The sequence below is a fragment of the Acomys russatus genome, chromosome 11, assembly GCF_903995435.1.
Source record: "Acomys russatus chromosome 11, mAcoRus1.1, whole genome shotgun sequence".
Classification (NCBI taxonomy): domain Eukaryota; kingdom Metazoa; phylum Chordata; class Mammalia; order Rodentia; family Muridae; genus Acomys; species Acomys russatus.
Genome location: NC_067147.1, coordinates 34,797,938 through 34,821,526, shown reverse-complemented (window position 1 = coordinate 34,821,526; position 23,589 = coordinate 34,797,938). Strand labels below are relative to the sequence as shown.

The window sequence follows — 23,589 nt, the reverse complement described above, 5'->3', positions numbered from 1 at the left end:
TGTGTGTGTGTGTGTGTGTGTGTACATGTGCCACATGAACATGTGATCAGAGGACAACTTTTCATCAGAGTTGGGTCTCTCCTTCCACTATATAGGGTCTAGAATGAAACTCAGGTTTTGTGGCAGGTACCTCTATCTGCTGAGCTATTTCACCTGTTCCAGCTTACATATTTTAATGTTATAATTTTCCCTGATGCATGAACACAGACTCTCCTTCCATTTGTGACCTTTACAGTTTCCTTCAACAGTTCTGTAGTTTTCAGTGTACAAGTCTTTCTTTGTTTTTGTTTTTGTTTTTTCTGAGACAGGGTTTCTCTGTGTAGCCTTGGCCATCCTGGATTCACTTTGTAGACCAGGCTGGCCTCGAACTCACAGCGATCCGCCTGCCTCTGCCTCCCGAGTGCTGGGATTAAAGGCGTGCGCCACCACGCCCGGCTCAGTGTACAAGTCTTTTACCTTCTCTGCTAAATGTATTCCCAAGTACCAAGTGTGGTGGTATGGGGCCTCCTACCTTGGCCATTAGGAGGCTGGGACAGGCTGATCTCTTTAGCCAAGCTGGATAACATAGTGAGACCACATCTTGGATAAACAAAGGGTTAGGAAGTAGCTTAGTGGTAGAGAGAGCCTACCTACTATGTGCAGGGCTAGGCATTTGAATTTCAGCTTCATGTGCTAACCAGCCAACCAGCCAACTGGAAAAAGTAAATTTATTCTTTAGTATTTTATTAGGTGATGCTGTTGCAAGGGGGATTGTCATCTCAGCTCTTTTTGTTCTGGGTAGTTATTTTTTGGGGAGCACAGAGGTCCTTGCATTCACAGATAAGCACTAGGGAAACTGGCAATGTTCTTCAGTGGGAGAGATGCGTATCCTGTCTTCCCACCCAGAACCCTGGCAATAGAAGTTGTTAATAGGCTGGCGATCTGTGATATCTGAGGGTCTGGCCATACCAAGCACCCATAAGTAGAACTGGAGGTGGCTAATAGCCCGGATGACCTCTGTGGTATCTGTATGTCTGAGGTCACACATCATATCCTCCCCTAGGCCCTTGATAAGACATGTTGCTTATCTCTTGAACCCATCTTCATGGAAAAAGACACATGGACTTTGAGAAGAGCTTTGCTGTAGTTATTCCTCCCCGTGCACAGGGGATTGTGTTGCACCAGGAAACTTCTCCCCCACCCCCCCGCCAATTGTACTGTACTTAAATGCACCTACAATAAACTGCCCTATGTCAGGCTGTAGGAGTTTGAACCATCACCGCCTATGGAGTTGTAAAGACCCTGATTTCCTTCATGTGGATAGTCAATCTGTTGGCCCTGGTAGTCACAAAGACTGCCTCCCTCCATAGTTATTTTTGTCTGTTGACTTTGTATCCTTCAGTTTTCCTGAATTCATTTATTAGTCTTACTAGTTTTGGGTGGTGCCTATGGCTTCTGTTTTTGCTTTTACTTAGACTTCTAAAAAAAAAAACCTTTAAAATATTGTTTGTATGTATGTATGTATGTATATATGTATGTATGTATTTATTTATTTATTTTTGAGACTTGACCTCACTATGTGGTCCAGACAGGCCTAGAACTCACCATCCTCCTGTCTCAGCTTCTTATGTACTGAGATTACAGGCATAAGCATGAACACAAGAAGCTCCGTGTGTAATTCTATGGTGTTCCAGCATGCGCAGAGAAGGGCCTTTGCCATCGGTAGCTGAGGCTGCACAGCTGCCTGCATGGGTACAGTTCCTGTCTTTGTTCCATTCATTCAGTACCAGTGAGAGCACAGTGTGCTTTCCCTAAGATAAGCATTTCGTGCTGGTTAACTCAGAAGTCTTATTCCATGCTCCTTCTACCCACAGGAGAAGCAAAGAACCGAAAGTATAACCCAGCAAGTTTCCATAGGTTTAATTTATATGGAGTGCCAACACCGCATTTTAATGATGGACGCACCATGGCCAAAACTTTACATTGGCACCATGAACTACAAATGTAAGTGTGATTATACATGGTCCAGAAGAAAGTGTCAGAGTTGTAGCATGGACACTTAAATAACTACCTAGTTAAAAGTTAATTTTAAGCACTGGCGTGGTGGCACATGGCTTTAATCTCAGCACTTGGGAGGCAGAGGCAGGTGAATCTCTGTGAGTTCAAGGCAAGCCTGATCTACAAAGTGAGTCCAGAACATCCAAGCAAGGCTACACAGAGAAACCCCACAGAGAAACCCTGTCTTAAAAAACAACAACAACAAAAAAAGTTAATTTTGAGATATTAAATGTCAACACAATTCAACACAACATAGAAAATATAAATTGTGCAATGTCTTTACTTCCAATATCATTATGTCTGGTCCCTCCAGAGGTATTCATGATACTATTTTCTTGTTTGTGCTGTTCTGAAGTTACTTCATAGCTTATTTTGTTTTTTGAGGCAGGGTCTTTTTTTTTTTTTTTTCCCTTCTGAGACAGGGTTTCACTGTGTAGCCTTGGCTGTCCTAGACTGGCTTTGTAGACCAGGCTGTCCTTGAACTCATAGTGATCTGCCTCCCAAGTGCTGAGATTAAAGGCGTGCACCACCATGCCCAGCCTTGAGACAGGGTCTTACTCTGAAACCTGTAGTAGCCTAGAATTTGGTAATCTTCCTGCCTTAGCATTGCAAGGTTGAAATTACAGGCATGCCCAAGCTTTTATTTACTTTTGTTGTTGCTTTGATTTTATTTTTATTTTTAAGTGTGTGTGTGTGTGTGTGTGACATGTGAGTGCAGGTGCATCTCACAGGCTGAGGCATCATCTTCCTCTGGAGCTAGAGTTACAGGTGGACCACCATGTGCATGCTGGAAATTCAAGTCAGGCCCTTTGCAATGGCCACCTCATCTGTTGTTTTATAGGCATGGTCTTAGTATGTTAACCTCACTGGCCCAGAATATACTGTATATTCCAGGCTGGACTCAAGCTTGTGGCCACCTTCTGGCTGCCTCCCAACTCCTGGGATTATAAGTATGAGCCAAAATGTTTTCTTTTCTTGCCCCTGCCCCCCCTTTTTTTTGTACTGAAGATTGAACTGAGCATGAACTCATGCACGAAAACAAAACAAAACAAAACAAAACACCCCTCCCTAAAACATGAGCCTTATGCATGAACACAACAACAAAACTTCCCCCCAAACCTAACAAACCAAAAACAAACAAACAAAAACCCACAAACAGCAAAAACAAACCCTCTAGAGAAATGGATAACTGTGGTGTCTATTATACCAAAGTGTCTTCAGGCCTCTAGGCTCGCTCAGTACCCTTGACTCCTCTTAGCTTTTCTCACCCTCCTGCTTCCCTCAGCTCCCTCAGCTCTTGGGCTTCCCTTGGCACAGCTTTTGAGTCCTATATAACCCTGCCCTTTTGACCATGTGCTTTCCTGGCCTCCTCTCCCTTGGTCTCCTTTTGTCTGAATTCTCTCCTCTCCTCTCTCTTTCTCTCTCCCTCTTTCCTGCCATGAACTGGTTCAGTCTTTGGTTCATGTTTAGTCCACTAATTTCTCTCCCTGCTCTGGACTCTTCCGGATGCCTCTGGCTATAGTCTCCCTCATAGCTCCAATAAAAATGTTCTGCTCAACCATATCTTGGGTCAGTCATACCCCTACTTTATATATAGTCCATGTTGTATTATCTACCTAAAGTATTTTTATTATAAAGCACGTGATAGAAGCACAATACATGAGGTACTAAATATGGAATATCTTTTGAGACTCGTTCATTGAAGACACAGTGATACTAATACCTTTTTCATTATGTGACTATTTTGCAGTCAATGACGTTTTAATAATAAAGATACCTAACAATTTCTCATTTTGTAGGAAAAGAGGAGCTAAAATTGTATCCAAAAGAGTTGATGACTTCAAAGAAAAGTTTCAACACAAACTTGGAAGAGTTTTAGACCCGTGAGTTTGAGCTTGAGGTCTTGCCAGTTCTCTTGCTTCCATGTTGAATAGTTCTCTGGTCATACGGGTAGGCTTGGTGGCACACACCCGTGATCCAGTGCTGGGAAGTAGAGGCAGAGGGATCAGGAGCTCAAGGCCACACCCTTAGCTATATTATTGAAATGGAGGCCAAAGTGAGCCACATGGAAAAAGCAAATGTTGCTTTGTGTTTTACCAGATTGTTTTTATTGAATAAGAAAAATAATTTCTCTATTGCTTATCAATAAAGTATTGTCACTGCCTACAGCACTTGGGCTTCCGGGAGATCAATGGACTTGTGTGTATTTGGATAAGAGGGAGTGACAATCATGTATAAAACTTTATTTTGGAGTATCCCACATTTTATTTAGGCCATTTTTTTGCTTAGAATCCCCCTTCCCCGAAGAGTCTACAGGGAAAACTTTTAGCCATAGTTAATGCAAATGGATACCAAACTCTTGTGGTGCCTTTCCTTTGATTTTCACATTGTATCTATGTGAGAATCTGTGGGTGGCTGAGAACCTAAGGTGAACATGTGTAATTTTCAGCTTCTGGTGGTGAGGACTTTAACTAAAGAGTCTGTTTTCTTCTATAGCATTGCAGAAACTATGAGCATTCCCCCAGGCCACACATTTGGAGCTTGCCTCAAGCCTGAGGAATATGGTAAATATGTGAATTTTCTTCTTAATAAATAAATAAACACAATAGGATGTGCTCCTCTCTGTTCCACTTTCCTGGTAAGTGAAGACTTTCGTGGGGCGTGTATAAGTGGGTATATGCAATTTGACCCTTTTTGCTTCTGGGTTAACTCACTTGTTATGATCATTTCTAGTTCAACCCATTTGTCCACAAATTTCGAGAATTCCTTGTTTTTAATAGCTGAGTAGTATTCCATAGTGTATATGTACCACAGTTTCTTTATCCATTCTTCTACTAATGGACACTTAGGCTGTTTTCATGTTCTGGCTATTATGAATAAGGCTGCTATGAACATGGTTGAGCAAATGTTCTTGTTGTGTGCTGGAGCATCTTCTGGGTATATTCCAAGGAGTGGAATAGCTGGGTCTTGAGGAAGCCCTATTCCCAGTTTTCTGAGATAGCAGCAGATAGATTTCCAAAGTGGCTGTACTAGTTTGCATTCCCACCAGCAATGAAGGAGTGTCCCTCTCTCCCCACATCCTCGCCAGCATGTGGTGTCATTTGAGTTTTTGATCTTAGCCATTTTGATGAGTATAAGATGAATCTCTGAGTTATTTTGATTTGCATTTCCCTGATGACTAAGGAGGTTGAGCATTTCTTTAAGTGTTTCTCAGTCATTCTATATTCCTCTGTTGAGAATTCTCTGTTTAGTTCTGAGCCCCATTTCTCAATTGGGTTATTTGGTTTGGTGGGAGAGAAGCATGGGAGAATGGGGAAATAGAAGGATCCAGAGGGTCTTAGAAATCTACAAGAAGAACATTATGATGGGCAGATCTGGGCCCAGGGATCAGCCAAGGACAATACGTGCAGTAAACTTTGAACCCCTACCCAGATCTAGCCAATGGACAGGACATTCTCCACAGTTGAGTGGAGAGTGGGGACTGACTTTCACACGAACTCTGATGCCCCATATTTGACCATGTCCTCTGGATGGGGAGACCTGTTGGCACTCAGAGGAAGGATAGCAGGCTCCAAGAAGAGACTTGATACCCTATGAGCATATACAGGAGGAAGAGGTCCCCCTCAGTCACAGTCATAAGGGAGGGGAGTAAGGGGAAATGGGAGGGAGGGAGGAATGGGAGGATACAAGGGATGGGATAACAATTGAGATGTAATATGAATAAATTAATAAAATATATTAAAAATAAACAAATAAACACATCCCCATTAAAGGAGTGACATTCGTAGAGAAGCCCACTTCCAGATGTGACTTTCTGAGAGTCTCTCTTTCTATTAACCCCCATGCTTTTAGCCTGTATTGAAATATCTGAGTCAACCCCCTTCCCTCAAAGTTCCCCCTAAAGGGCTGAAGGTGCTGGGCTCTTGTTACTCCTTAGCTTCTGTCCCTGGTAGCATCCTAAATAAACTTTTATTTCTGTTGAAAAACATCCCCAACAAGTTATGCTGTTACATTCACCATGGATTTATATGTGCATATATACATATATGTGCATAATAAACACACATATAAATATATATACATGCACACACATAAACATACACATGCATATACATATATATATGTATATGTGCATACACATACACACATATATACACATATATGTACACACACATATAAACACATTTTTCTGCTGTGCTGGGGATTGAACCCAGGGCCTTGTACATTCTAGGCACAACACTTTACCACTAAGCTATGTCTTCATCCCCTCAAAGCTTCTGATGTTGAAGCATTAAAGCTTTATAACATTAATGACACATAAGAAAGAATCCTTTTCATATTATGTTTGAACTAATACAGTTTGAAGGCTTTATGATTAATTCTGTAAGTTGAGTTTTACCTAGAAAATAAATATAAATGTACTAAGTAAACTCAGTAAGACAAAGCAACTTTTTATTTAATATGGTATTCATATCATGATATGGCAGATGCTGGGTCTTTCTTACAAATGCAAAATCTGGGCTAGCAAGATGGTTCAGTGCCAAACATGGCAACCTGAGTTTGGTACCTGGGACCCATATAGGGAAGGAAAGAGCCAGCTCTCAAGAGTTGTCCTTTGGCCTTCCCATGAGTGCTATGGTGCTATGGTGAATCTGTGTGGGTGCTCATGCTTGTGCACACATTCCCATCCCCCTATACACAAATAAGTATGTGTCCATGTGTGTGCAGGTGCTCCTACAGGTCAGAAGAGTTGAATCCCTGGAGTTGGAGTTACAGATGGTTGTGAGCAATCTGATGTGGGTGCTGGGAATTGAACTCTGGTCCTCTGGAAGAACAGTCCATGTTCTTTTTTTTTTTTTTTTTTTTTTTTAATTCTTTTATTTTGAGACAGCAGTCCACTCAGCCACCCCTCTTGCCCATAAAGAAAAGAAGGCCGGAGAGACGGCTCAGGGGTTTAAAGCACTTGCTAAGCTTCTAGATGACTGAAGTTCAGTTTCCATCACTCACATGGTGCTTACAACTGTCTATAACTTTACTTCCCGGAGATGCATAGGCTTCTTCTGGCTCTATGGGTACCAGGTACATATGCAGTACAGAGACATACATGCATTCTCCTGAGTGCTGGGCTTACATGCACAATCCACAATGCCTAGCAGAGTTTTCATGAGCAGAGATGTTGGGGTGGGGAGATGGCTCAGTAGTAAGAATGCTACTGAAGAGCTGAGTTTGAATCCTTAGCCAGGAATGGCTGTCCGCGTTTGTAACTCCAGCACTCGGATGTCAGAGATAGGTAGGTCCTAGGAGCTTACTGACAGTTGTCCTGAAAATGTGAGCTGCCCACCCGCTGAGAGACCTTAGCCTAAGGCAATAAATGGAAAGTAATAGAGGAATATAACTGAAGCTCTCTGGCCTCTTGCATGTACTTGTATGGATGTACATACCTGTATACAGCCATGTCTGTGCTACATGCTCATTAAAAAAAAAAACAACAACAAACCAGAAACATAAACTTTTTTAAAAAGTCAGTTGCTTTATGCATCTTTTTATACACAGAAACATTCTGCATAACAGTATCAGAGTGAGTCAAGCATGGTGTGCACACAGACAGTCCTAGCACTTAGGGGACTGAGAGGATTGCCACGAGTTCAGTGAGGCCAGACTTGTCTACAAAACTAACGTAGTTGGAAGAAGTGGCAGCATTAGATCTAAGTATATTTGCTTTTTCATTCCTAGAGGTTGCTAGGTCTCTCTGTTTCCATCTATTTCTTATAGGAGACAGAACAGTTTTCTTTAACCCTGCTAGCTTCCAGGATAATCGAGACAGAGAGACTATGATTAATTTTACAAGCTTAAAGCATTGGAGCTGGGCAGATCTCAACCCTCTAAGCTATTTAGATATCTCTCAGCTCCACAACCCATGTTACCTGCCAATAAGTCATCCTTCTAGAGTGGATCTGTTCTATCCGGCTGCATCCTCCTATATCCTCTGCCCTTCCTTTCTCTCCCTGCCTTGCGCACCCTACCCTCAGGCCTGGGAACCTCAAGCTCTGCCTCTTTCCCCTCTGCCAAACCCCAAGTTTCAGCATATTTATTAACCAGTCAACTTTAAGGTAGGTAGAGCAAGGTTTACAAGGCAAGGACAGGTGTACATTAGAATGTGCTCATCTGGGCTGCAACCAGATCTTGGGTGTTTCTAACTAGCATTTGAATACATAGCACCAGACCAACCCCTGACACTCTCTGCCTCTGTCCCTCTCTCTCTTGAAACACTATGACCGACCATATTTTAAACTCACATACAAGATACCTTTTTTTTCTCTTCAATAGGAGTTGGCGATCTCATCCATTACCGAGTCCCAGGTGAATATCTTCGTGGGAAGGACCGCCAGAGAGCCCTGATCACAGCTGCTCGCCACCACTTGAAGAAATTTAATTACCAGCACTTTGACACTTTGCTGTTGGCTTTCAGGCACTATGACAAGGCTAGTAGTCTCACAGAGCCGGGGCTTATGATACATAGACAAATCCCAGCAGACTGGCACAGACGGGGTCAGCAAACCATGGCCCATGGGGGCGTATCCACCTTATTACTTGTCCTTTTAAGTGATGTTTAGTTGAAAAACAGCCATGACACACACACACTCTCTCTCTCTCCCTTTAATTTATTTCTTATCCACATTACAGCCTCATGGCAACCCCACTTCCTCCTCCCCTCCCAGCCTCACCCTCACACTCCCTTCCAGATCCCCCCATCCCCTTACCCTCAGAGAAGAGGAGCCCCCCTCCCCCAAACTGGTACCAGCCTTCCCTGGTACATCAAGTTGTAGCAGGACTAGGTGTACTTTCTCCCACTGAGGCCAGACAAGGCAACCTAGCTATGGGAAAGGGATCCAAAGGCAGGCAACAGAGTCAGAGACAGTCCCCACTCTAGTTGTTAACAGACCCAGATGCTCATCTGCTATACATGTGTAGGGGGCCTAGGTCCACTCCATGCATGCTCTTTGCTTGGTGGTTCAGTCTCTGTGAGCCTCCATAGGCACAGGTTAGTTGACTCTGTAGGTTTTCTTGTGGTGTCTTTGATCCCCTCAGCTCCCTCAATCCTTTCCCTCCTCTTTCACAAGACTCCCTCAACTCTGCCTATTGTTTGCCTGTGGGTCCCTGCATCTGTTTCCATCAGCTGCTGGATGAATCTTCTCAGAAGACAGTTATGCTAGGTTTCTGTCTGCAAGCATAACAGAGTATCATTAATAGTGTGAGGGGTTGGCTCTCACTCATGGGCCTGTTGGTCATTCCCTCAATCTCTGCTCCCATTTTATCCCTGTACTGCTTGTAGGCAGGACAAATTTTGAGTTGAAGGTTTGTAGGTGGGTTGGTATTCCTCTGCCTCCTCTGGAAGTCCCACCTGACTACAAGAGGTGGCAACTTCAGGGTCCATATCCCCTTCTGGTGGAAGTCTTAGGTAGACATTGATGGATTTTTATATATTGAACCATATTTGCATCCCTGGGATGAAGCTTACTTGACTTGGAGAAGGACTTCTCTTGACCTTACCCCCTGGACCAGGATCCTGAGGACCCCAGCTCTTCTGCTCCTTTTCAGCCTGGTGTGCAGTGGTGCCTGGATACCCATGAGGGAATAAGCGTGTGTGTGTGTGTGTGTGTGTGTGTGTGTGTGTGTATGTGTGTGTGTGTGTGTGTGTGTTTCCCTTCTTTTGTTTTTGTTGGTGTGGTGTTTTCTTGAATTAATAAACCTCCTTCGGTTAGAGTTTTCCTTCTTTTATTTTCTGTAGAGCTGGATTTATCGATATCTATTGTTTATTTAAATTTGGTTTTATCTTGGAATGTCTTATTTTCTCCATCTACAGTGATTGAGAGTTTTGTTGGGTACAGTAGTCTAGGTTGGTGTTTAATTGTGTTTTCCTGTATTTCTTTAAGGGATTTATCCATTTCCTCTTCAAAGCCCTCTTTAATCCATATAAGATTGGATTTAAGGTCATTTTCTTGTTCTTCTGTTGTATGAGGATACCGAGGCTGTCGTAGGATAGCTGTGCTCTGAAGGTGCCATACTGCCCTGGCTCCTGTTTATTGTGTTCTTAGGCTGGCTTTCAGCCATCTGGTTGTTCCTGGATGCTCCTGGTGAAGCAAGTATCTGGAAGGCATGCGTTACCTGGATGTTCCTCGTGTAGCAGGTCTGGTGAGGACCAGAGGAATAGTGGATGGACGGTGAAGTTCAGAGACAGCCATGACTGTGTGGTTTTAAGCATGGCCAACAATTACTTTTGTCCTTCACATATGTAGAACTGAGTAAATCTCAGACAGAGTTCTAAGAGCAAGGGCAAGTAGCTTTGTGGATCTCTGGGGGACAGTGGACAGTCTTATACCTAAGTTTTGGTGTCTACTCATAATATCTTCAGTCTAAAACCAACTCATTCATAGAATGGCATTGTGTTGGATATCAGGGGCTGGAATGCATCCAAAGGGTGCAAGGCCAGTTTTTTTTTTCTCTTGAGACAGGGTCTTTTATTGTCTAGACAGGCTCCCAACCCATGGAGTAGCACAGGAGTCTCATGAACTTTCTATACCCTTCTTCTTCCCCCTAAATGCCAGGATTAAAGGCCTGTGCCACCATATCTGGTTTATGTGGCTCTAGGGATTTAGCCACTGGCTTTTGGGTGTGCTGCCCAAATCCTGTAGGATGTTCCTGTAGGCCAAGATCAATTAAGTTTAAGCTACTGTAAATGTAATTTATTCATTTAATTTGATGCTGGGGATTGGACCTAGTACTTTATACATGATAAGCACATGACACACTCTGAAATGAACCCCAGTTCCTTGAATGTGTGTGTGTGTGTGTGTGTGTGTGTGTGTGTGTGTGTGTGTTTTGGTCATGTTTTTCAGGAAGCTCAGAGCTTACTGAACAATTTCAGTGTAGACTTTGTGAGCACTTGATTTCCCCTCCATTCTTACTTTGCTTTTATTTTCCTCTACTCTCTTTGTGTGTCATTGTATCTAGTTTTCTTGGTAGTTTAGAAACCATTTTAAGTGAACTTAAAAAGTTCATTATTCTTGTAGCATCCAGGAACTGAACTCAAGCCATCAGGTCTGGCATGGGTGCCTTTACCTATGGACCTCTTTGGTTGGACTTACGAAACATTTTAGAGTGAGCTTAATATCAGTACATGCTCATGATGTGTGCTGATAGTGTTACAATCATTTTAAATTATGAATTTAGCTTTCATTCAAAATTAAATAAACAAAAATTTAAAGAAATTTGTGTAAACTATTGACATACAAGGGCATTAATAGAGCTAGCCATAAGTTTGCAGTAAATAATCACAAAAGAATCTAGGTCAATATGAATATAAATCATGTCACAGCATGGTGTTCTGAGATATAAGGCCAAACCAAGATTTACATCAAGACAGCAAGTGAACAACAAATCAAACCTTAAAAGCTTCTACAAAACCCTGCAAATCTTACTTCTGCATTAAGCTTCTCTTCCTTCATATCCTTAATGGGTTTACATACTATGTAATTTCCTAAGTACATTCTTAATTTTATTCCATTATTTACTCCATTATTTAATTTTATTTATTCACTTTACATCCTGATTGCAGCCTCCTTTCCTCCCATTCTCCCCCTCACATACCCTTCCCCCCCACCCTCCCGTCTTCTCCTCCTCAAAGAAGGGAGAAGTCCTCCATGGGTACCAACCGGCCCCGGTACATTAAGTTGCTGTAGCACTAGGTACTTCCTCTCCGACTGAGGCCAGAAAAGGCAGCCAAGTTAGGGGGGTGGGACCTAAAGGGAGGCATCAGAGTGAGAGAGGGCCCCTGCTCCAGTTGTTGGGGGATCCACATGAAAACCAAGTTGTGCCTGCTGTGTATCTGCTACCGATGTGCAGGGGGCCTAGGACCAGTAGGACATTTTCTTACTTAGTACTAGCCCATTGTGGGTGGAGCCATCCCTGGGCTGGTGGTCCTGGGTTCTATAAGAAAGCAGGCTGAACAAGCCATGAGGAGCAAGCCAATAAGCAGCACCCCTCCATGGCCTCTGCATCAGCTTCTGCCTCCAGCTTCTAGCCCTGTTTGAGTTCCTGTCCTGGCTTTCTTTGAAGATGAACAGCGATAATGAAGTGTAAGCCAAATAGATCCTTTCCTCCTCAAGTTGCTTTTTGGTCATAGTGTTTCATCACATCAGTCGAATCCCTAACTAGGACCTCTGCCGGGATACATAGTGCTACGCTTTTTAAAAGTTCATTTTGAATACAGTTGTAAGAATACAACCATCTTAATAGCTGCCGATTATCCAAGTAAGCCACTAGAACTGTTTAACGATGATGTATCTTTTAAACCATCAACCTTCAATCTGTACAGCGTAGTGTTTGGCATCACTTAGGAATGTTTCACTGAGAAGGCAGGACAACGTGGATCTAGTGCAGTGGCATCCAAAACTGTTGTATGCCCAGACTCAGCTTCATCGAAAAATAATTAAAACAGGACAAATAAACTGTGGTTTTCTAAATGGATAGTTTTGGCTTATAAGATTAATCCTATTATTGATTGAGTGCCAATTGTCCATTAAGCATCATTCTGGATAATGTGTAGACTTCCTGTTTAGGGAACTTAGAAGCTGAAGATGTTACCCATAAATTTGAGTGGCAGCGTTATGCTACAGCTGGCTTGAGAGAGCATACCAGCAAGTTTGCAAACCAGGTGATGGAACATTGGTGCCTATGGAATAGCTCCAATGAAGAAAATAAAAGAATTATACCATGGAGAGTAGCAATTGATACAAATCAGGGCTTCCCAAGGGGTGTGGCAGGCTGTGCCTAAGTCCCAGCATTTGGGAGCCAGAGCCAGGAAGATTCACATTAGAGGTTAGCCTGGGTGAGGCTCTGCCTCAAAAGACCAAGACCCAAACAACAACAAATGAATAAAATAACCCGTCTAAAAAACAAAATCAAGACTTCTTATATTACACCTGCCCAAAAGCCATCTGTTAAACATGCATAGCACAGCACTGGAGTAGGACAGCTCAGAGCTCCAAGGGACTCATAGTTACACCTGGGATTTTGGTTATTAGCTATCATTATCCCTGTAATTTATGAAGCAAATTCTTAGCTGTGCTCCCCAATGACCACCCCTGCCCCCACCCCATGTCCAGCTTTCCTTGAGCTTTGAGTGCCGTGATGGTTATATGGGGTTTAATGAGAACAAAGCACCTGTGCTTTCAGTGGACACAGCCTTATATCAGGCAAAATTATTGACAGCATCTATTTTAGCTTTCTGAACTTGTTGATTCTGTCACTAGTTACCATATTGTTTTCCTGGTAGGGTATCAGGTTCATGGTTTTGCTTGACTTGCTCTTGCCATAAAGAATTTTACAAACTCAGACCATTTTTACCTCCATTATCAAGGTAATATGTTAACAAGAGGAGACATAGGAAACTAAATCTCTCTAAGGGGCCAATGCATTCATAAAATCTTTTTAAAAATTTAAATTTATTTAGAACTTATGGCCTCACACACTAAGGCAAGTACTCTGCTCTTGAGCTATATCCCCAGCCCAATGCTAACCTATAGTACCCAGAATTTACTGCCCAAAGTACCAATCCCTCCTTGGGGGGATGGGGGACAGAATGAAATCCTTCACTCCTTAGCATCATCCTTGAGTGCATCTATGGCTGGCTTGGAGGAATGCACCAGGGACTGAGTAGTTAAGATGGCCTCCTGTTAACTTTCTTCCTTGACACACACGAATCCTCTGCCCCCTCATCTCCCAAGTGAACTAGACTTGAGGGGTTGGTAGCTTTTGTCACTTGCTAGTGGGAGTGATTATCAAACAAAACCAGGCCTCCCTACACTTTGCTTTGTAATCTCATCTCTATTTTTTTCCTCATTAGTAAGCAATGATGTAGAGGGCCTGGTGTTTAAAAAAAAAAAAAAAAACTCTGTCAGCATAAAAAATTGTAATGAGCTACCAGACATGCACGACATTGCTCAACTGAAATGCCACGCATGTTTTATGGCTATGCCAGCCACATCCCAGTGCAAACAGTGTAGTGTAAAGGATATGAGTAAGCAGGGTGTGTGAGAGCCAGCTTGTCATCCTAGCACGTGGGATGCAGAGGTATGAGGACCAGAATTCAAGGCCATTCTCAGCCAGATAGCTGGTCTTGAAGCTGGCCTGGACTATGTGAGACCTTGCCTCAAAATAATAAATAAAATATCAAAATAAATGAACACATGCATGAGTGAATGAGTAAATAAGAACAAGAAAAGAAAAAGTGATTAAATTAAGTGGGGGTTGTGAGCACAGCACACATTTGTTTAGGGTGTGCAAGGGTCTGGATTCAGTCTCCAGGACCAAGAACAAAAAGGTTCTGAGTTGTATTCTGCCTATACCGGGACCACAAACTATGAAGTGTGTCTCATCACTTGCTTTACGGACATAGCATTCTGTTCCTTTCAGTGGAAGTTGGAATTTGCTGATTGGATGTGCTAGAGTTCTTTCTTTCTTTCTTTCTCTCTCTCTTTCTGAGACCATGCTCACCTTACCTTCCTTTGCTTCCTGGTTGACAGAAAGGAGATGGTATGATTGACAGAGAAGAACTGCATGAAGCTTGTAACCAGGCCAACCTGCATCTAGACAAGATGCTCCTGGACCAGCTGTTTGACTACTGTGACGTGGATCAGGATGGCCTGATTAACTACTTGGAATTTGCCAATTTCCTTAACTGGAAAGACAAAGTGCCCCTCAAAGAGTACGAGAAGAGGGTCATTATTAAAGGTATTTAATTCTTGAAAGCCTGCTGAATATTTAAGTAGATTTTTATATTTCATAGTTTTTAGGCTATCTACCAACTTTAATATTATGTATTCTAGTTAGCTCCAACAGTCAGTTTGACATGGCCCAGGGTCATCGGAGGGAGTTTTAACTAAGGGATTGACCAGATCAGATTCTGTGAGAGATTGTCTTGATCGACGGTTCATGTAAGAGGACCTAGTACACTGAGGTAGGTCAGGCCACTATGGGCTGTGTAAGAAAGCTAACTGAGGAGCTGGAGAGATGACTCAGTGACTAAGAGTGTTTACTGCCCTTGCAGAGGAGCCAGGTTCAATTCCAAGCATTCACACCAGGTGGCTCACAGCTGCATGTAACTCTGGTTCCAGGGGATTTACTGCCTTCTAGCCTCCACAGGCACCTGCATGAATGTGGTGTACTTAAACTCATGCACGCTTGCATACATACACGTAAATAAAATAATAAATCTTTTTTTTTAAAGAGCAAGAGAAAACAATAAACAGGCCCGGGCGTGATGGTGCATGCCTTTAATCCCAGCACTTGGGAGGCCGAGGCAGGTGGATCACTGTGAGTTCAAGGCCAGCCTGCTCTACAAAGTGAGTCCAGGACAGCCAAGGCTACACACAGAAACCCTGTTTCGAACGCCTCCCCCCCAAGAAAACAATAAACAATGCTCCTTCATAGTTTTTGGTTCCATTCTTGCTTTAGTTCATGCCTTAACGTCCCTCAAATGGTGAACTGAGACCTGGCATAGCCAAGTAAACCCTTTCCTTCCCCACGTTGTTTCAGCTCACGGTATTTATCACAGCAAAGTAAAGGGAACTAGGAATAGAATAGTATGCATATATGTTTATGTAGAGGGTGTATATGGAATCAAGGGAAAAAATTTGGCAGCACTCAGGCAGGACAACAGTGAGACTTACCCTCAACCCCCTTAAGTTAGCTGTGAGATTTATTAGTAAACGCCATTGTTGGGATGGGACATTGAGCACAGTGACAGCCCCCATGAGTACAGGCTAGCCACTGGTCCAGAGACAGTATTTAGGAGGATGCTTGACTCCTCTGCCTTGGGAGATAACATCTCAGCTGCTGTGTCTTCAAATTCAATTCCATTAGAGTTGGTGAAACCTCTCTTTGAGATGTGCATCATCTGGTGGCCAAGGAATGCGAACGTGGCCATGAACAGGGATTCAGTCATGTGCTTCTAATTCTTCAACTTAGTACAGAGAGCAATGGTGCCTGGGTAATGTGAATCCTGGCCACTATGCCCTGGGGCTTCCTAAAGGTACCCCTACATACCTGTCCTGAGCCTAGACTGCAGGTAGCATGTATCAGGGATATGACTATTGGCCCTGGGAACTGTCTCCAAGGTCCCTAGGGCCATTCATGTAAACAACAGGCTGTGTGTTCTCCCAGGAATGGTGGGGCTCACAGCCATTGTATATTGATTGGAGCCACGAGGAGAGAAACCTGACTTACTTATGGCTACAGGGGAAACTTGCTTTTAAAAAAAGTTTTAAAATTAGCATACTTGAGTTATATGTCATAAGGGCTTTATTGTGACATTTTACAAATGAATATAATATATTTCAATGATATTTACCTATTACCACTTCTTGCCTCCCCTTCACCCCACCATTATGCCTCTAACTCTCCTTTTCCAAACCAGAGGCTTACTTTTCAATGTATGGTTTTGTATCATCTGATATTGGGACCATGTATTTAAAAATTAATAGTAAATTGCTTAGAATCTCAAAATTCAATAGTGACTCATAAAGGGCTTTGAAAACCCCATCTTAGTTACTCACCCCCCCATTGAAGGATTAGGATATTTAGTTTTTAAATTTTTATGTAGGGGCCAGATAGATGGTTCAATGATTAAGAACACTGGCTGCTCTTCCAGAAGATCTGAGTTCAATTTCTAGCACTTATAGGCTCACAGCTGTCTGTAACTCCAGTTCTCAGCCATCTGTCACCATTGTCTGGTCTCCATAGGCACCAGCCATGCATGTGGCACACAGATATATATGTAGGCAAAACACCCATATACATACAGTAACATAAAAATAATTTCTGCACAAAAATCAAGTATGGTGGCACACAACTATTTCCCCAACACTGAGCTATCAGAGGCAGGAGAATTATGAGTTTCAAGCTATATGGAGACCCTGTCTTAAAAATATCCCCAAACCAAGTCATACAAAAACAGAAATTCCACAAAAATAAAATGTTACAGTCCTTTGTTTGTTTGTTTATTTGTTTGGGGTTTCAAGACAGGGCTTCTTTGTGTAGCCTTGGCTGTCCTAGAACTAGCTCTGTAGACCAGGCTGGCCTCGAACTCACAGAGATCTGCCTGCCTCTGCCTCCCAGGTGCTGGGGTTAAAGATGGAGCCACCACACCTGGCTGCCGCAAAAATACTCTTAACTGCTGAACATTTCTCTAGCCTCTTTTTCTTGCCTTTATTGTTTTTGCTTTGGGTTCTTTTTTATTTTCTTCTGAGATGCTTTGTAGAGTTGTAGAGGTCAAGAGTGTCACCATCTATTCAGAGATTTATCATTGGTAATCAAAACCATATCCCTTTTTCTGATCTAAGACATGCGCAGACCTCAGTGCAGCCTGCCTCTCACTTAGAGGTTTGGTGGTCACTACACTGCAGTCAGCACTCTGATCTATAGCATTTTACCAAGAGCCAAGTTTGGGCTGGACAGAAATGGTGACAGTTTTTCTGATCCACTGCCACAGGACCAAAGGGAGGGACTTTCTGCTTCCTTGTCCTGGCTTTTGCTATTGTCACATCAGTTTATCTTAAGTATCTAGCTACTGAGAGGGCAGAAGGGGCTCAAATGCACAGTTCTGCCCACCCTGTGTCTAAAGTAGCCATCAATCAATGTACCACTTTTATTTTTTTAATTTAGCTTTCAGACCTTGTGTGGTTCTCTGTGCCTGTGACCCAAGCATTTGGGAGGCAGAAGTAGGAAGATGGCTGTAAGCTTGTGAACTGTTTGATAGGATGGTGAGCTCCAGGGCAGCCAGGGACACACAGGAAACCTGTCACAACAAACAAGAAAGCCAACAAATGACTGGCTTGGTGGTGTACACCTGTATTTCCATCACTTGGAATGTACGATACAGGAGGATTAGGAGTTTGTCATTCTGTACCACATAGTGAGTTTGAGTCCATCCTGGGCTACATGAAACCCTGGCTCACAAAACAAAACCAAAAAAAAATTTAGCCTTCAAATTTCTCTGGAGTGAAAAGATTCTTTAGTGGTTTCTTCACCTCCGTCTTCAGTCCTGTCGATCTTCCTCACGTGTTCCAATTTCCTAACCTTTCTCACACTCTGAAGTTTAGGCTCTTTCCAGCGGTGTGAGAAGTGCTGTGGGTAGGTTTATGGTGGTCATCTCTCAGAAGCTTTCTGTTCCCAACTTTATCCCATTTTGTATGAATGCTATCACCTCACGAACAACTTTGTTTTCACTTGTTTTTCTAAGCCCTTGTAGATTTTTTTTTTCTAAATGTGTAGGTTTATCAGCTAAGGCTAGAAGGTGGTTGAGAGTTATTTTGGAACTTGTAAATTGTCTGGTCTGTAACAATAACAGCTTGGCTTCCATTTTCAGCACCCGATTGCTGGGAGGTTACTGACATTTTAAATTTCCCCTCTAAAATGTCTCTCCTGTAAAAGTGATGATACTGCTATTTCTACCTTTATTCCTGAGTTGATATGTCCTTCTCCTCCTTCCCTCCCTCCCTCCTTCTCTTTCTCTCTCAGTCTCTCTCTCTCTGTCTCTCTCTGTCTCTTTCTCTGTCTCTCTCTGTCTCTCTCTGTCTGTCTCTGTCTCTCTCTCTCTCTGTCTGTCTCTGTCTCTCTCTCTCTCCCTCCCTCTCCCCTCCCTACCCCTCTCTGCCTCCCTCCTGTTTATCAGGGTGTCCCAGTAGAGGTTCTGTAGCTTTCAAGGAAAGGCAGGTCCCACACTGTAGATCAGTCCCTTTGAGCTCTTGCTTTGCAACTCTTGCTCGGGTTTCTCCAGCATTGGTCTGTGGTGGCGGGAACTCCACAGTGCCCTCATGTGGTATCTGTGGAATAGCTAGCGCTTTGAAGAGAAGCTTTCTGAAGTGACTCATAAAGTAAGTCAGGAGGAGTTTCAGTGCTACCTCACCCTTTGTTAGTGGGCTTGGTCCCAGTACCTGGTGAATGCTAACTGCACGTGCTTCCGCTGAGCCAACCATAACCTTTTTTTTTTTTCTTCAATACACTAACTTGTAGGAATTTACTTAGAGGTGCGGGCCCCCAGTTCTTCTTATGTTCTTCTTATTTCTTCTCTGGATGGGACATGCTCTGCCCTCCCGGTATATGTAGAACTGAGGGACAGCTCAGTGGTGGAGATTTATCTAGCTTCTGTGAGGCTCTGGGTTCTAATGTGTCACTTGAAGAAAAAAAAAAAAAGCCCAAAGGGTTCTCTGTTTTTGGTTCTCAAACTGGAAAGATTTCTATGGAATAATATAAACAGAGGAACAGAAAGCAACACTAGGCCATGCTGGGATCACACCTGACACTGGCCTGAACTTGCTGTTCCCAGTGGAGTGCTGGCACTGGGAACTGCTCCATGGATGCTCAGTTCTGCCGTTAGGAAGAAGCTACAAAGGAAACTAATCTGTAAAAATCATTGCATTCATTATTATTATTTGTGTGTGCATATGTGGATGTACACATCACACTGTACTTGTACAGGTCAGAGAACAACTTGAAGGAGTCAGTTCTTTCCTTCTACCATGTGGGTCCCAGGGCTCTAATGTAGGCTGTCAGCCTTAGTAGCAAGTGACAAGTGCGTTTACCTGATGAGCCACCTTGCATGTCCAAATAATCCAGCTTGTTACAGAACAGCAAGCACCAAGAAGTGACATCTTCCTGTCCTTTCGTGTCCCTTCTTTCTTCTTTTCTTCAAGGTAGAAAACAAAACTGTGAAAACATTACTGAGACCAGCATGAGGGAAGTTGAACCAACTCTTCTGATAAAGCCTGAAGATATCGTTCCAAAAGAACCAGGAAGTTCAGAAGAGACACTCCGGATGCTCTTGAGACCAAGTGACAAAGTGTCTAACTACTATAAGACATCTTCTTCTGACATCAATGCGGCTGTTGGAGCTGTTCCTGCTATATGTAAGCATGGCCCGTTTCTTGTCAAGTTAAGTGATCAGCACACCTGGAAAGCGCAGTGTTCATAGTGTATCTGTCCCTAACCTCTCCCTGCGTTAGAGTGTAAGTTTCTCAAGGCCTTGGGCTGTAAGTTTAACTGCATATTCTAAGCATTCTTTGGTCCCAAAGATAAGTCTTATTGACCTGTTAGTAATGGCCCAAGTAAAAAAGTAATTTTATATTAATGAAATTGAGACTCATGGATGAGAAGGTTGGATGCTTTCCTAAGCTGCACTTGAACTTCTGGGCTCAAGTATCATGCCTCTTGTCCTTGCAACCAAGGTGCATGCCACTGTGTTTGGCCATACTCTTCTTTTCATGTAGTCTTTGGGTTTTATGCTTAAGTGTAAGCACAGTGTTGTTGAGATCAGCTACATTGCAAGTGCTCAGTGGTCACATGTGACTGGTGGATACTGTTAAACAGCTGGGTTTCAGGGTGTCTTTTTCTCCCTCATTGATGACCTAGGTTACCCCATATATGGTGTTCCAACCATTCGATCTGACATTCCTGCTCCCCGGACTTGTCGAATCAGTGACAGGAATAATTATGGTGAAGAGGGTAATGCTTACTCGCTGCTGCACCCCTCCATTTTCTCCCGGAAAGGTGTATTTGAGAGGGACTTCTTCAAGACCAGATCAAAGGAAGAGGTAAGAAATCACCTCAAATTTCAGTCCCATGCAAATATATAAAGATAGACGTTTGCACTTACCAATGACCACTATTATTATTGTGACCAGTTTTGTTATTGTTGTTTTTTATTTTATTTTTCTTTGAGATGGCTTTTCACTTCTTACCGTACTTTGGCCTGGTGCTACAGCTCTTGGTGGTTTTCCTGTCTCAGCTTACCAAAACATTGGTATTACAGGCAAGGACCACTACACTTGACTATTGTTTTATTACTTTGTTTTGTTTTGAGATTGAGTTTTTCTATGTAGCCCAGGCTAGATCTGAAGTCATGATCCTCCTGCCTCATCTTATTGAGTGCAGGAATTACATATCGCTTCTAGTCTGATCCACATTATTATTATTATTATTATTATTATTATTATTATTATTATTATTATTATTATTATTATTTGATTTTTGGAGACAGGGTTTCTCTGTGTAGCCAGCCTTGGCTATCCTGAACTCACTTTGTAGACCAGGCTGGGATTAAAGACGAGCACCACCACTGCCTGGCCCACGTTGTTGTTGTTGTTGTTGTTATTATTATTATTATTATTATTATTAATCTTGTGTGGTCTAGGCCAGCCTCCAAATCAGCTACCTATCTGAGATTGGTTTTGAACTTCTGGTCTCCTGCCTCCACCTCCCTGGTACTTGTGGTACTGGGGACTGAATCCAGGGTTTTGTGCATGGTAGGCAAGAGCTTTACCACCTGAGCCCCAGCCCTGGCCCTAACTCCAGCCCGTGACTACTATCATTTTTGACTTTTCAGTCAAAATTATAGCTTGTATAGGGGTCCTGATATATAGAATTCTTGATGAATGATATTCAGTTTGGTTATAGATTGCTGCTAAATTTTTCCTTTCTTTTTCTGAGTGTATTATATAATTTTCTCCCCCTTCCCACAGGGTCTCACTATGCAGGCCAGGTAGGCCTTCAGCTCAACAGCATACTTCTGTCTCTGTCTCCCAAGTACTGTGATGACAAGCACAGACTACCATGCCCAGCTGCTTTTCTTCATTTAAATTTACTTAATTAAAAAATACATAATTTTCATTTTGAGAGTTAATCTATCTATCTATCTATCTATCTATCTATCTGTCTATCTATCATCTGTCTATCTATCTTCCTACCTACCTACCATCTGTCTACTATCTACCTATCTATGTATCTATCTATCTATCTACTTGTGTGTTTGTATGTTTCATGTATGTGTGAGTATCAGAGGAAAACCTATGAGAGTTGGTTCTTTCTTCCATTAAGTGGGATAAGGGGATCAAAATAAGGTCTAGGCAGCAAGCACCTTCACTGGCTGAGCCGCCTTCACTGCCTTGTTTTGTTTTTAAAAATTAAAAAAAAAGAAAATTAAGAGTGAGAGAGAATCACACTCTACAGTGCAGGCTTACCTGGAATTCACAGTGTAGTGCCAGCTGGCTTCGAACGCTAACATTTCTGCTTTAGCCTCCCTAGCTCTGTAGCTATAGGAATACAGTCCTTCTATGCCTGGAAAGTACTGGAATTTTGATATCTTATATAGGCATATAAGCATATGTGAACACACATACTTTGGGGAAGGAACAGTGTCTGTTATATTTTTAACATACAGTTTATTTTACTTAATTTTTAAAATGCAAAACGAAAACCATAAATCTTGGTCTGGCCTTAAATCCATTGTTTCTAGATTTCAGATATATTAACTAACATTGGAGTAAAGCTTTCTGAAGAAGAGTTTGAAAATGTATGGAATCTCGCATCGAAGAAACACCGGAGAGGAGAAGTTTGTGTTGAGACCATCAGGAACGTTCTAGATGAGCTGCTGCATGCAGAACGAGCCAAGTGTAAAACAGTCATGTGATATTTTGGGAACTTACACATTTAAGCAAAATAGATTAAATCTGTGTTCATCTGAAGTGGTCTGGTTTTGCTGTTATGTTAAAGCTTGGCAGTCACTCTGGTATAACTCATGTGTCTGTGTATAGACTAATAAGTTAGACCTTGGGGACTTCATCTTCCCATGAGTTCCAGAGCATCCGAGAACATGACGGTGCTGTAAGAACCTTCCGCCTTACTACGGCCGCAGCTTAGAATGATGCTGAACATTAATAATGTTTGACAGGTGCAAGAATTCCACCCGTTTTACCACACCTGAAATTCAGTTTGTCGGTGATGGCAAGTTCATACAATTTTGCCTCTGATACTTTGTTAGTGTGTTAGGCTCTTATATGAAAAGATGCCTGTTTAGGGCGCCTATTTATTCATTCATTCGTTTGTTTGTTTGTTTATGTTTTTTGAAACAGGGTCTCTTTGTATAGCCTTGGCTATCCTGCACTCACTTTGTAGACCAGGCTGGCCTCGAACTCACAGAGATCTGCTTGCCTCTGCCTCCTGAGTGCTGGGATTAAAGGTGTGCACCACCACGCCCAGCAAAAAGCAGGATATTAAAAGAAGCAGGATGTAGGGATCAAAGTTTCAAGACCCAACGATTGCATAATGGCCACTAACAATATCTTCTTAACCTTTTCTCACCTCTCTCTGCTTCTTGGCTGCGGATGCAGCCTAGAGTACTGCTGCTAGTTCAAGACCACCCTGGGCCTACGTAATTGACTTTCTGGCTAACCCTAGGTGACCAAGTGAGACCTTGTTTCAAAATCAAAAACTGAAACAATATTTTGGAGTAACTTAAGAACTACAGAAAAGTCACAAAAGTAGTACCCAGTAGAACATAGTGGTGAGCTAGAATCTGTCTTTGAGAACCCACAGAGGTCAAATGCGAGCCTCTCTTTCCAGTACTGGATTCATTGGTAGCTTGAGAGGGGCTGTAGTGAGATCATTCTATTTTTTTTGGATATATCTCTTTTTTATAATTTATTCAGATTACATGCT

The 23,589-nt window shown here is 42.5% G+C and overlaps 1 protein-coding gene across 1 annotated transcript in view; it reads left to right on the top strand.

The window, feature by feature from the left end:
• The window catches only part of Efhb (EF-hand domain family member B), a 45,840-nt gene extending 23,240 nt beyond the window's left edge, over positions 1 to 22,600 (top strand). Inside the window, exons 6-13 of the mRNA XM_051152592.1 lie at positions 1,854 to 1,983; positions 3,837 to 3,920; positions 4,534 to 4,601; positions 8,365 to 8,519; positions 14,622 to 14,829; positions 19,791 to 20,003; positions 20,506 to 20,687; positions 22,388 to 22,600. Coding sequence (XP_051008549.1) covers positions 1,854 to 1,983; positions 3,837 to 3,920; positions 4,534 to 4,601; positions 8,365 to 8,519; positions 14,622 to 14,829; positions 19,791 to 20,003; positions 20,506 to 20,687; positions 22,388 to 22,561 — 1,214 coding nt within the window. The 3' untranslated portion in view covers positions 22,562 to 22,600. The remainder of the gene's footprint in view (positions 1 to 1,853; positions 1,984 to 3,836; positions 3,921 to 4,533; positions 4,602 to 8,364; positions 8,520 to 14,621; positions 14,830 to 19,790; positions 20,004 to 20,505; positions 20,688 to 22,387) is intronic.
• Positions 22,601 to 23,589: the final 989 nt, after the last annotated feature.